The following is an 11,556-nucleotide window of genomic DNA, read 5'->3' as shown; positions in this document are numbered from 1 at the left end:
CTTCATTGTTAACGCTTCAATCTTTTTCAGTTTACTGTTTTTTGTGAGCATATGTTTGTTCAGTCCAGTGTAAATATTTCTGCTGTGCATATGTTGCACTGACTTGTTTGGTGAAAAATAAAAAAAATAAGTGTTTCAACAGCATGTGTGTGTGTCTGTGCATGTGACAATCTGTACAATCTGAAGAATTTTCTACAATTTGAACTATTTTAGTATTATGGCAAAGCATATTAAAGATGAGAGTGCTCTTCGTTATGCCCAACAGTGTGTAGTTGGTTAGACAAAAATCTGGTGATATGAATGAAGTGTGCGCCATTTCGTGCAAAAGTTTGATTTTGATAATGCTATATGTAGTTTTGGTTGCAGACAGTGCGATATAATTAGGTATTTTGCGGTTTGGGTGTGTGGTTTTGTGAACTGTGTTAAGTATTTTGATAAAAAAAAACAGCCTAGTTTGCAAAACTGTGTGTTAGCAATTGGAAAAAAAACTGTAAATGTCTCTGTAAGGGCTGTACTTCACCAGCAGAGGGCGCTGTTGCTGCTGCTGCGCATTAATTAATTCGCTCTGCATTCGAGCGCCCTCTGCTGGAACGATCGCGCATTACTTGAATAAAACATGTCACCGCCGACTAGTGTGCACATTTAAAATGAAATGAAAACGATTTCCTCTCATTGGCAGGTTGATCTCAGGGGATTATTTGAGCTCAGACTCCCCGCAGAGACACTTAAGATGAAAATCTCTCGCGGTTTGTTGTGATTACCTCACGAGACTTTGGTTGTTGATCTCCAGGAAGCGCAAAAGCTCGGATTGCAACCTTTTCCGTCTGTGCAAAGGACGACGAATTAACTTCATTTAGCGCTTTTATTCGATTGCCATCTGCACTGATAACTCTTATTTCTTGCTCTCGCTGTTTCCGCCACCCGGAAATATCCACTTGTAGAGTTTCTAATCCACTTGTGGAGCCGCACCGAGGCCTTTCTGTGGCGCATCATGCCCGTGTGCGTGTGATAAAAGTATCGCGTTTGTTCACATTTGTACTTGATTTGATATTGTAGGCTTGATTTGAGCGTGAACATGCCCGGTGCGCGCGAGATCGGGATGATGGGCGCCGCGCTCGCGCTGACGGGAGGAGTCGCGTGCGCTTTCTGCTATCTGATGCATCAAACACAGAAACCAAAGAAAAAAGTGAAGGACGAGCTGAACGAACACGCGCATAAAGCGACCAAGACCGAAACTGCACAAAAGACGCCTATAATATCAGAGGTTTGTTGGTTTCGGTCCAGTTTATCCTCTTGGACTTGCATTTATTGTGGTGTATTTGTTGCACGCGAGGCCTCGATGTGACAGTCCAGTTTACACAAGTGTCATTGTAATGCTTAACAGATCATGCACATTCTATATCCTCATAAATATTAATATGCAATTATTATATAACGCATAGAAAATCCTTAACGTAGGTGCAAATAGTTAAAAACCTCATGCAACTTTTAATTAAGATTTTCTCTAATGTTAATGTTCATTTATAAGCGTTATCATAACTTGTAATGCTTAAAATTATACTTTCAGTGCATGCAAATAGTCTCTTATAATACTATGGAACTTTGATTCATATTTTTGGAAATGTTAATAATTCGTTAACATTGTAATTGGATCATTTTAGATGCAAAATACCGTGCATCTTTAATTCATATTTTCCTAAATGTTAATGTTCATTAATAAACATGATCTGAATGTGTAATGTTTAAATAGTTCCAGATATGATATTATCTTTTATTCATTTTTTATTTTATTTAGAAATGTTAATAGTAATTTGTTAAAGTTTAACAGATGGTGAACGAACATGCAAAATATTAAGAAATGTCATGCAACAGTGATTCATGTTTTAAGGTAGAACTTTATTTTACAGTGTCCTTGTAACACGTTACATGTAATTTACTACAGTAATTTATAAATTAGGCATGCAATTAACCCTAATCCTACACCAACCCTATAGTAAGTACATGTAGTTTATTAATATTACTCAGTACCTAAATGTATAATTACACTGTAACACTGACACCTTAAAATAAAGTGTAACCAAAGTCATTAAAATAATGAGCTACAGATATTTCATGGTTTATGCAATGCTTTTAAATAGTTAAAGTGTTACCTGAAAGATAATAAAAAAATGTGCGTGCATTGTTTGGTATTAATTCATGTATTGTTTGGTAATTAATTGAGTGTAGTTTTAGTGTAATCCGTCTCTTCCTGTGACCTTTGAGGCGGCTTTACTCTGTGATTTCTGCCAAGAATGCTGTTCTGATGTGGTTGTCTCTGTTCTCTGTGTGGTGCAGCCCAGGACGGCAGGTACTCAGGTGCTGGTTTTGGGTCTGGACGGGGCGGGAAAGACCAGTTTACTGCACTGTTTCGCCACCGGCAGCCTGGAACAAGACGTGTGTCCCACTCAGGGCTTCAACGCCGTCTCCATCAACAAGGAAGAGCTTCAGATCGAGTTCTTAGAGAGTAAATATAGCTCGCACATGACTCCTGATGATACCATGGGTTTGAACTCATGCACTGATCAAATAAATGCAATGTTGATGTTAGTCCTCCTGCATAAAACATGCTATTAAAAAGGGTAATAGCATTAGTATTTAGTAGCAATATATCGCAATACAGAAATGCATAAATCAGGGTTCGTACAAGGTGCTTAAAGTACTTGAATTTGACTTTTAAGTCCTGGAAAACCCTTGAAAACAGCCATATTAAAGAGTGCTTTACTTACTTAAAATACAATAAGTTCTTTCGGAAAAAAACAACAACAAAAAAACACAATATTTTCACACAGAATTAACACTGCAGCCTGTCTGATAATACGAAGTACACCAACATTATAATATAAAATTGTATTTATTGAACAATAATAGCCATTATAAACTAAATGCGTTGTAAGTTGTATTTTGGATACCTTATATCTGTAATGTGAGTTTTAATAATCCTTAAAAAAATACTAGAGATATTGTTTGATAAGTGAGATCTCTGACTGTAGTCCTTGAAAACCCCAAAAGTAGTGCTTGAAAAGTCCTTGAATTTCTTTTTACTGCATCTGTACGAACCCTGATAAATATGTATCGTGGATAGTGACAATATTTTATTGTGTATAATTCACCCAAAATGAAAATTACTATTTTTTTTTTAAATATTTTCTGAGTTTTAGTGTCAGAACTACATTAAACTATATAATGTTGAATATAATGTATAATAATGCAATGGGGGAATATTAGTGTGTCTTGATAATGCCAAATGTCTTGATACCAGTAAAAAAAGTCTGACATTATTTTAAATATATCTAGTCAGTGACAGAGATCAAGCATATTCGTCTAAAATAACTCTGTATTTTCATCTTCAGAATCATGAATGTTGTTATTCTGGCGTCTCTATTGTCCTGTGCTTTGGGTTTTCAGCACCAAGTCCAAGAATATTCATTTATACACACAATGTAATATCAAATTTAGCATTTTAATCAACAGTCCATTTTATGTTAATCTTTTATCATATGTCTTGGAGTATCGCAATAATATCGTATCGTGATATGTATCGGATCGTGACATGAGGGTCTCGTTACACCCCTAGTATTTATTGTGTGATATGTGTGTGTGTGTGTGTGTGTGTGTGTCATGCAGTCGGAGGCACAGAGAAGCTGCGTGATTACTGGCGGATGTATCTGGGTAAAGCGCGTGTGATGGTGTTCGTGGTGGACTCGTCTGACCCGGAGCGATTCCCTCTGGCTAAACGTCTCCTACATCAGCTCCTGTCGGCCGACCCCTGCCTTCCTCTAGTGCTGCTCGCCAACAAACAGGTGAACACACACTAATCCTCTCTGATCGAGTGTGTCGGGGCCATCTGGCTGCTCACACGTGAGATTAAACTCCTCCTGTGTGGAAAATCAAGCTTTAGTGTTGTTTATATGCAGGGTTTGAAATGAACTTTTTCATTCGCCGGCCAATTTGGCTACTAAATGTTTAAGTTACTGGCCAGTCGGAACTTCTACTAGCCAAAAAAAAAACAACATATTAACTACGTCACAGCTTAAATATATATATATATCCCTGTTTATATGTCTATGTGGTGTTTTTAATATGTTTTAGACAAACCATGTGTAAATTAAGAAGTTGACACCATTGCTGAGTATTTTCTCCCTAAAACTGCATATATATATAATAAAATTTGGATTTCATACATTCATTTCTTATTCAAACAAAATCCTGTCATCCAGCATCTCCACCCTTCCTCATTCATCCTCATCCTTTTCACCAATAATTTATTCGTAGGTGGACAGATCAATACAGTACAAAGATATAAGATATTAGATATTAACATATTAACATAAAAAAAAAAAAGTTGGATTTTGGAAAATAAAAGTGTCTTTTCTGTTTACCAAATGCTTTTTAATCTTCGCTATTGCTTCAATGCAAATGAACAAGCGCGCTGTTATTTGTTGTGTAGTGACGCGTGTGTGTGTTCAAGTAAACCAGATATGAGCAGATTCTGTGCAATACGCTATATTTAATATATCACGAGGTCTCATGAGTATTTGCGCTTACACGAACTTCCCAGCAAAGCGAGTAAATCTAATAAGTAATGCGCCAGATTGGCTCGTGATTTGACAGCATTTCCCGCCACTGTTGATTTTTACTCTCATTTGGCGGGTGTTCATTTCAAACCCTGTTTATATGTGTATGTGGTGTTTTTAATATGCTTTTAGACAAACCATGTGTAAGTTCAGAAGTCGACACCATTGCTGAGTATTTCCACCTTAAACTGCAGTGAACCAAAGACACGCTTTGAAATCACTGGTGTTTCTGACGTCACAAACTACCTTGTAACCAATCAGATCAACGTGCCGGCGGGTCTTTGCATATCATTAACAGCGAACTAGCAGGGGAGTCTCGGGAGATTGCCAGGTTATCCCGGTATATTTTTCTGTTGATATCAAATATCGGGTAGATTTAGCAATAAAGCGGGTGTATGATGTATGTTACGATGTTATGATGAACTGTATGCCTTTCTCCACTGACGTTCTGAGTTGGTCAAAGCGTTTCTGATGATTGTTAGACGGCAGCTGTCTGACTCTGAGATGCGAACGGGAACATGGTTTTGTAACATTCGCACCACATTATTAGCTTTTTGATAATATAGTCAAACAAAAGGCTAATCGTATTTATTACGATATGTGTCTGACGTCGTGAAGAGCGAGAACATTGTGCAGTTTACCTCAGTATGTTGACCGAGTGGATCTCTGAGCTGCTGTGAGTGAGTGGAGGCGGGGCTAATTAGCATATTCATATATCCGCGTATATTAAACGAGGCAAGGGTGTCGAATTACATTCAAGCTATTTTAAGGCATGAAGGAATTTTTTTTCACAGGGAACAACGTTAAATATGTCTTTTTGGTGATCAAAGATGAGATAAAGTTATTGATTAAAGGGGGACTTTAAAGTAGCTGTCATGTGAATTAATTTAAATTTTAATGAACTGATACTAAAGCCACCATTAGGTGGCAGCAACTCACTGCATTAATGAGTAACCCTGCGTCTCAATGTCCACACCATCCATCCTAAACAGAGTGTGAGATTAAAACAAGTGTGTCCCGAAGCATAGTGGTAATATTACCCACAACCCATTGCGCTTTGGAGGAGGATTCAGTTCAGAACTACAAACACGAGTAAAAAGTGTTCAAAACTACAAAACATGGCGGATCTGCGCGACCGACGGTTCAGATAGTGACTAATAATCAACATTTAAGCTGATTAAAATCGTGATGTAATGTTATCCGTGTTATATTTCATCTGCAACAACAACGTGAACTTTCATAACGATCCGTTTGGCCACTTTTAAATGCATCGTTACGCGTGAACATGAGGAGAGTCTCCGCATGAAAGACCCGCGACTGCAGATCAACGAGCTTCTGCGTTTCTCTCTGATACGGTAGGAAATTAAATGTGGAGGATTTTATCTTTGACAAGATGATTGACAGGTCAGTTTACTGTGATAAGATGATTGACAGGTCAGTTTACTGTGATAAGATGATTGACAGGTCAGTTTACTGTGACAGAGAGCAACCGTTAAAGACGCAATTGCATGACGTGATAGTTTGTCCCAAAGCTTGTCTACTTTTGGCAACACACTCACAACTTTTTCTTCACAAAAAGAGCACACACTTTTAGGGCGTAGTGTAAGTAGGCGAATTGAGACGCAGGATAAGTCATTCATTCATTCAAAGATTCGTTCAAACGGATGATTCGTTCCGGAATGAAACAAGTGCCTTCCTTCAGAAATGAATTATTGATTCGTTCAAAGACGCTGATTCACTCAGGAATTCAGTTGCTCTGAGACACGAAATAGAGCCTGTACTGACAATCCTGTCTAAAATGTAAGTCACAATATTAACTGTAGTATAAAATCAGTTTCACATTTTTCAGTTGTGCTGATATTCAGGAAAAACACACTCGCTCTGGTGATACGGCTAAAATCTTCTCATTCAGGGTTATTTTTTTAGGAGGCATTTTAGATGCATATTTTTATTAAATGCCAGTCACATTACAAATAATAAACATGACAGTAGTCCCAACATATAGTATAAAAGTACTGATTCAATATTTGATCAAATATCGACTACAACAAATAGGAAAAGAAAATATACAGTGTAATATATAAAATAACAACGCAAGTAAAAAGAAAGAAAATATTATGAACAGGTATGAGATCATCATATAAATAGTATAAAAGCTTCACATAGACCTAGTGCGTTTTGCTTTACTATTTTTCAACCCAAGTAATAACTCAATATAATTTTTCATATCTATCTGAAATAACAAAAAAGTTGGGTTTTCCTTTAGCCCATTTTTGTTTATGTATATACTGTAGTATTTCCCCATAATCAAACGAAGATTAACACTAAAGGCCACATTTGGTGGTAATCTTTGTCTATACTTTTTTTTTTTTTTTTTCAAAGTGAATGACATATTCGTCACACACTCCTGTTCCCGGTCTTTACTCCATGTTATCATTCCTTAGACCATTTATGACACTAGACCTCATTCAGAGCAGCGCCATGACAGGTTATGAAAGTGAGGCTTGCCGTGTTTCCAGTGGCATCCGCTGTAGAAAGCTCCTAGATTACTTACAATTTTCGTAATTGTAGTTTTGAAATTTCTTGGAAAGATATTTTTCCAGTGTTTCATGAGCAGAACAATCCAAAAACACATTAAACAACAGTACAGCCCATTGAAGAGATGCATGTCTGTCCCTCACAGCCTCGCTTTCATTCCCATTCAGGCGAGACACTACAGGTGAACAGGGTAACATTTTTAACTAGCAGATATCACCATGAAACTTTCCCAGTTGATTACCGACATTAAGATGAGAAAAAAATGTATTACAAGTTTTCTGTAATTTAATGTTTAAATATGCAAATGAGGCAATATCTAATTAAATATGCGCTAATTTGCATATATATATATATATATATATATATATATATATATATATATATATATATATATATATATATAAAAAAAACGAAATCTAAGTATTGGATAAAGCCAGGTTAAAAATGTTTTTTTCATTGTGTTCACATATTAGATGGGATTTATGGATATCTACTTTTGTTATCCTGTAAATCAGAATATACTGTCAATAGCCTTAAAAAAATATTTTCGCCATGTTTTTTTAAATAAAATGTTATATAAATCAGGCTAGGAATAATATATTTACAAATCCCTCTGTAAATGTCTTCATAATATAACTAGGTACAAGACTGTAAAGTTTGGTGTATATAGAGGTGCTACTGAATTGGAGATTTTAGACTTGGATTATGAGAGAAAAGTCATTTTGAGAAAACGGGCTTTAAAGATTTATCATCAGCCAATGAGATTGCGCATTCAGCCCTTTTACTTTCACGACTGGTTGCTGATAAAAAGGAAATGACCATATTTGGATCCGACAGCGTTGTACAGGAGAGAGAGTGCTTTTCTAACAGTGTGTGTGATGACAGGGTGTGATGATTACCAACGCCAACTTTTGTTGAATTTATGAGAAATCTACAGACGCAAACAGACAAAGTGTAATAAAATAAAGACCTAAATATGTATTTCTGACTTTTTTTTTCACCACAAATCTGAAAGAAGACATGTTATTGAAGACAAATACCCCAAAATCTCAAAATTGACTGTTTTGTGTCTCTGTGTCCCGCAGGACGTCCCCGGGGCCCGTGGGGTCACCGACCTGTACGAGGCGCTGGATTTGGGGAAGGCTGGCGACGGACACCGGCTCAGTGTGATCGGCACTCAGGTGAAGAAGGGAAAGTGTGTGTCCAACACCGGTGTGCAGGACGCCCGTGACATCATCATCGACATGATGGCGGACAACTGACCGTCGACTGTGCGACTGGACGTAGTTTCTGTGTCACGATTATTCAGGGCTTCATTTACATGCACCAAATGACAACCAAACCAGCCTGTTTCTGTAGAAGAAGAGAGACTTTAACGTCTTTTAATGACACTAAAACATGAAAACGGAGCATTTTGAAAAAGATGCCAAAGGTGATAATGTTTTTCAGTGTATTGCTGCTGCTGTGGATGTTTGAGTATGCTTTGAACCTTCTGAAGCTCTTTTGCTTCAAGCTGCATTTGCTTTAGGGCTGGGCAACGATTAATCGCATCCTAAATAAAAGTGTGTATTTACATAATATATATGTGTGTGTGTACTGTGTAGCATGTGTGTGTATTTATATATACAAAATAATTATACACAGTACACACACACATATATATTATGTAAACACACACTTTTATTTAGGATGCGATTAGTTGTTGCCCAGCACTAATTTGCTTTGATTGGTTCATAAATCAGGGTTCGTACGGTGCTTAAAGTACTTGAATTTGACTTTTTGACATTTTAAGTCCTGGAAAACCCTTGAAAACAGCCATATTAAAGAGTGCTTTACTTACTTAAAATACAATAAATTCTTTCGGAAAAAAAAACAACAACAAAAAAACCCCCCAATATTTTCACGCAGAATTAACACTGCAGCCTGTCTGATAATACGAAGTACACCAACATTATAATATAAAATTGTATTTATTGAACAATAATAGCCATTATAAACGTTGTATTTAATATATATTATTAAATACGTTGTAAGTTGTATTTTGGATACCTTATATCTGTAATGTGAGTTTTAATAATCCTTAAAAAAATGCTAAAGATATTGTTTGATAAGTGAGATCTCTGACTGTAGTCCTTGAAAACCAAAAAAGTAGTGCCTGAAAAGTCCTTGAATTTCTTTTTACTGCATCTGTACGAACCCTGATAATGTAACGCACTGATTTGTCAGTAAGGATTGTCTACACTGCTAATGTCTGGGTCTGTATATTAATTTTGTAACTTGACCTTTCTGTGTTTAATTGGATTTTTAATGCCAGAAATCAAGTGAAGATTTGATGTGTTTTATGATTGGTCTTTTGATAACCATTAAATATCGATTGAAACACCTGAATATGTTTGTCATTTTTGTCGATGACATAATTTTTTGATCTTTGATTTGCTGGAATCTTGTGTTTAAATTATTATTATTTATTTTTTTTAAATCCTGTTGTGTTTATGATGTCACTTGTACTTGATCTTTGATGACAGAGCTGCACCATGTGACGCCGGTTGCCATAATAACAGCTTCCTTGGCAACAGCCGGTCTCTATTGTGACTATCCAGTAAGCTTTAGGTTTCCCAGGATTCCTTTGGGCCGAGAGGTCTGTACCGTCTGTACACTGGACAGAATGGACTCAGGTAAAGTCTGCATTTAAATCAAAACCTAAAAATGCTCTCATGTTATTTTTTACTGAAAAATGTGCTAATATATGTTGTTTTGTTTTTTTTCTTTAAGACTTGGATAGGTATGTATATCAGAATAACATTTCTTTTTTCATTAAATTCTTTATATCTTTAAGAGGCTGATAACATGTTTGCTTGCAGGATTTCATTTCTGGCTCAACCAAAAAAGTCCAAGACTGTTTGGGCCACAACACCTTGGTAAAAAATGTATTTTCTTTGTATTTCTCATTATCAATTTTGAATCAGTTTTTGTTGCTTCATATTGTTGTGGAAACCATGATTCCACTACATTTGAAAGTTATACACTAGCATTCAAAATGAAGTCAGAACACACACACACACACACACACACACACACACACACAGTCTTTTTTTAAAAGATAGTTTTATTCCCAAGGTTGCTATAAAATGAACAGAAATGTCTATTCATAATGTTACAAAACATTACTAATGCTGTTCTATTGAACTTTCTATTCATCAATTAATCCTCAAGCTGCATAAGGGTCTTCTTTCAAACATATAAAAACATCTTAATGATTTCAAACTTTTCACTAGTATACAGAAAGTTTAATGCAATTTCTAACTATTTATGATGTTAGCTTGAACTAATATAGCTAATATAATATAACTAGTCTTCTATTGTTTTTTTGTTTGTTTAGTTGGGTGAGTCTTCAAGACATTTGAAAATTAAGCCTTTTTGAAGGAACATTCATTGTTTTTGTATCATGAGGCTGTTTTTATGACAAATACAAGTGTAAAGTAGGCTTAATTTTTAAAATATACATTGTATTTTGGGTTTAAATATAGACCTTGTGTAGCCCCGCCTCTTTTCAGCGCGGCGCTCGTTGTCTTTTGACTTCCGGTCTGTATTTTCACAGCGATTCTGCGTGTTTATTAATGAACGGAATAAAAAAGTCGCGGTCGACTTACATTTGTTAAGACATCTGCTTTAAACATTACAGCCCTCATGATAACTTTCGTTAACTTTACATTAAGTAAATCCACTTCAAAAGCTAATTACTCCTGGACAGCAGCGCCATAGAAATATACAGAGCGACCGCAAAAACGGAAGTTCAAAGACAGTATTCCAAAGATGGCGGCGCAGTCGTTTCTCTGGCGCTTAAGGTTTATACACCAAGCATGTTCTGGACAGATTTCTCATTCTGTGCTATTGGCTGGTTTAGATTGGTTGTTTTCAAATAAAATAGTCTCTCTCTCTCTCTCTCTCTCTCTCTCTCTCTCTCTCTCTCTCTCTCTCTCTCTCTCTCTCTCTCTTTTAAAAACTTGATTAGTAGGCTACCTCTAACCTAACTATTTTCAGGCACAAGTAAAAATAAACTCAAGGCTTATATTTTTCAGCACTAGCCAAATACAGACATTCAGCAGTTGTTTCGTCCCCTGATCCAGCTGACGTAAGGCCGGTATCTGTTGTGCTTGTGTTCTGGGCTTCAGGACGCTGACATGGGGAAACCAGGAATCAATCCGGCCTCTGTCCCGCTCAGCGCTGCGGGCCATTCCCAGTCCCAGAATAAAGGCTCTGGCCCAACATAAGAAAGACTTCTCTCTCCAGATTCAGCTCAGGTACTCCTGATTCAGTCACATCTCTCCAAAAAAATGTCTTTATGTACAAAAAATTGAGGTTGAAGTTATAAAAAAGAAAAAAATATAGGCCTACCTTTATTCTG

At 36.5% G+C, this 11,556-nt stretch overlaps 2 protein-coding genes across 2 annotated transcripts in view; both read left to right on the top strand.

Annotated features, from left to right (window-relative positions):
- Nucleotides 1-584: 584 nt before the first annotated feature.
- On the top strand, nt 585-9,535 carry arl9 (ADP-ribosylation factor-like 9). The gene is made up of 4 exons (XM_084430275.1): nt 585-1,264; nt 2,335-2,503; nt 3,664-3,839; nt 8,237-9,535. The coding sequence occupies exons 1-4, from the start codon at nt 1,076-1,078 to the stop codon at nt 8,411-8,413; spliced, it is 711 nt and encodes a 236-aa protein (XP_084286401.1). The 5' UTR covers nt 585-1,075; the 3' UTR covers nt 8,414-9,535.
- A 281-nt stretch (nt 9,536-9,816) lies between these two features.
- The window catches only part of spmap2l (sperm microtubule associated protein 2 like), a gene marked incomplete at its 5' end in the record, with an annotated part of 10,169 nt that continues 8,429 nt past the window's right edge, over nt 9,817-11,556 (top strand). Inside the window, 4 exons of the mRNA XM_084431001.1 lie at nt 9,817-9,826; nt 9,924-9,933; nt 10,013-10,069; nt 11,324-11,452. Coding sequence (XP_084287127.1) covers nt 9,817-9,826; nt 9,924-9,933; nt 10,013-10,069; nt 11,324-11,452 — 206 coding nt within the window. The remainder of the gene's footprint in view (nt 9,827-9,923; nt 9,934-10,012; nt 10,070-11,323; nt 11,453-11,556) is intronic.

This window comes from Rutilus rutilus, assembly GCF_951802725.1.
Source record: "Rutilus rutilus genome assembly, chromosome: 14".
NCBI classification, from domain to species: Eukaryota; Metazoa; Chordata; class Actinopteri; order Cypriniformes; family Leuciscidae; genus Rutilus; species Rutilus rutilus.
Note: the sequence above shows the minus strand (reverse complement) of the source record. Positions and strands in the feature narration are given on the sequence as shown.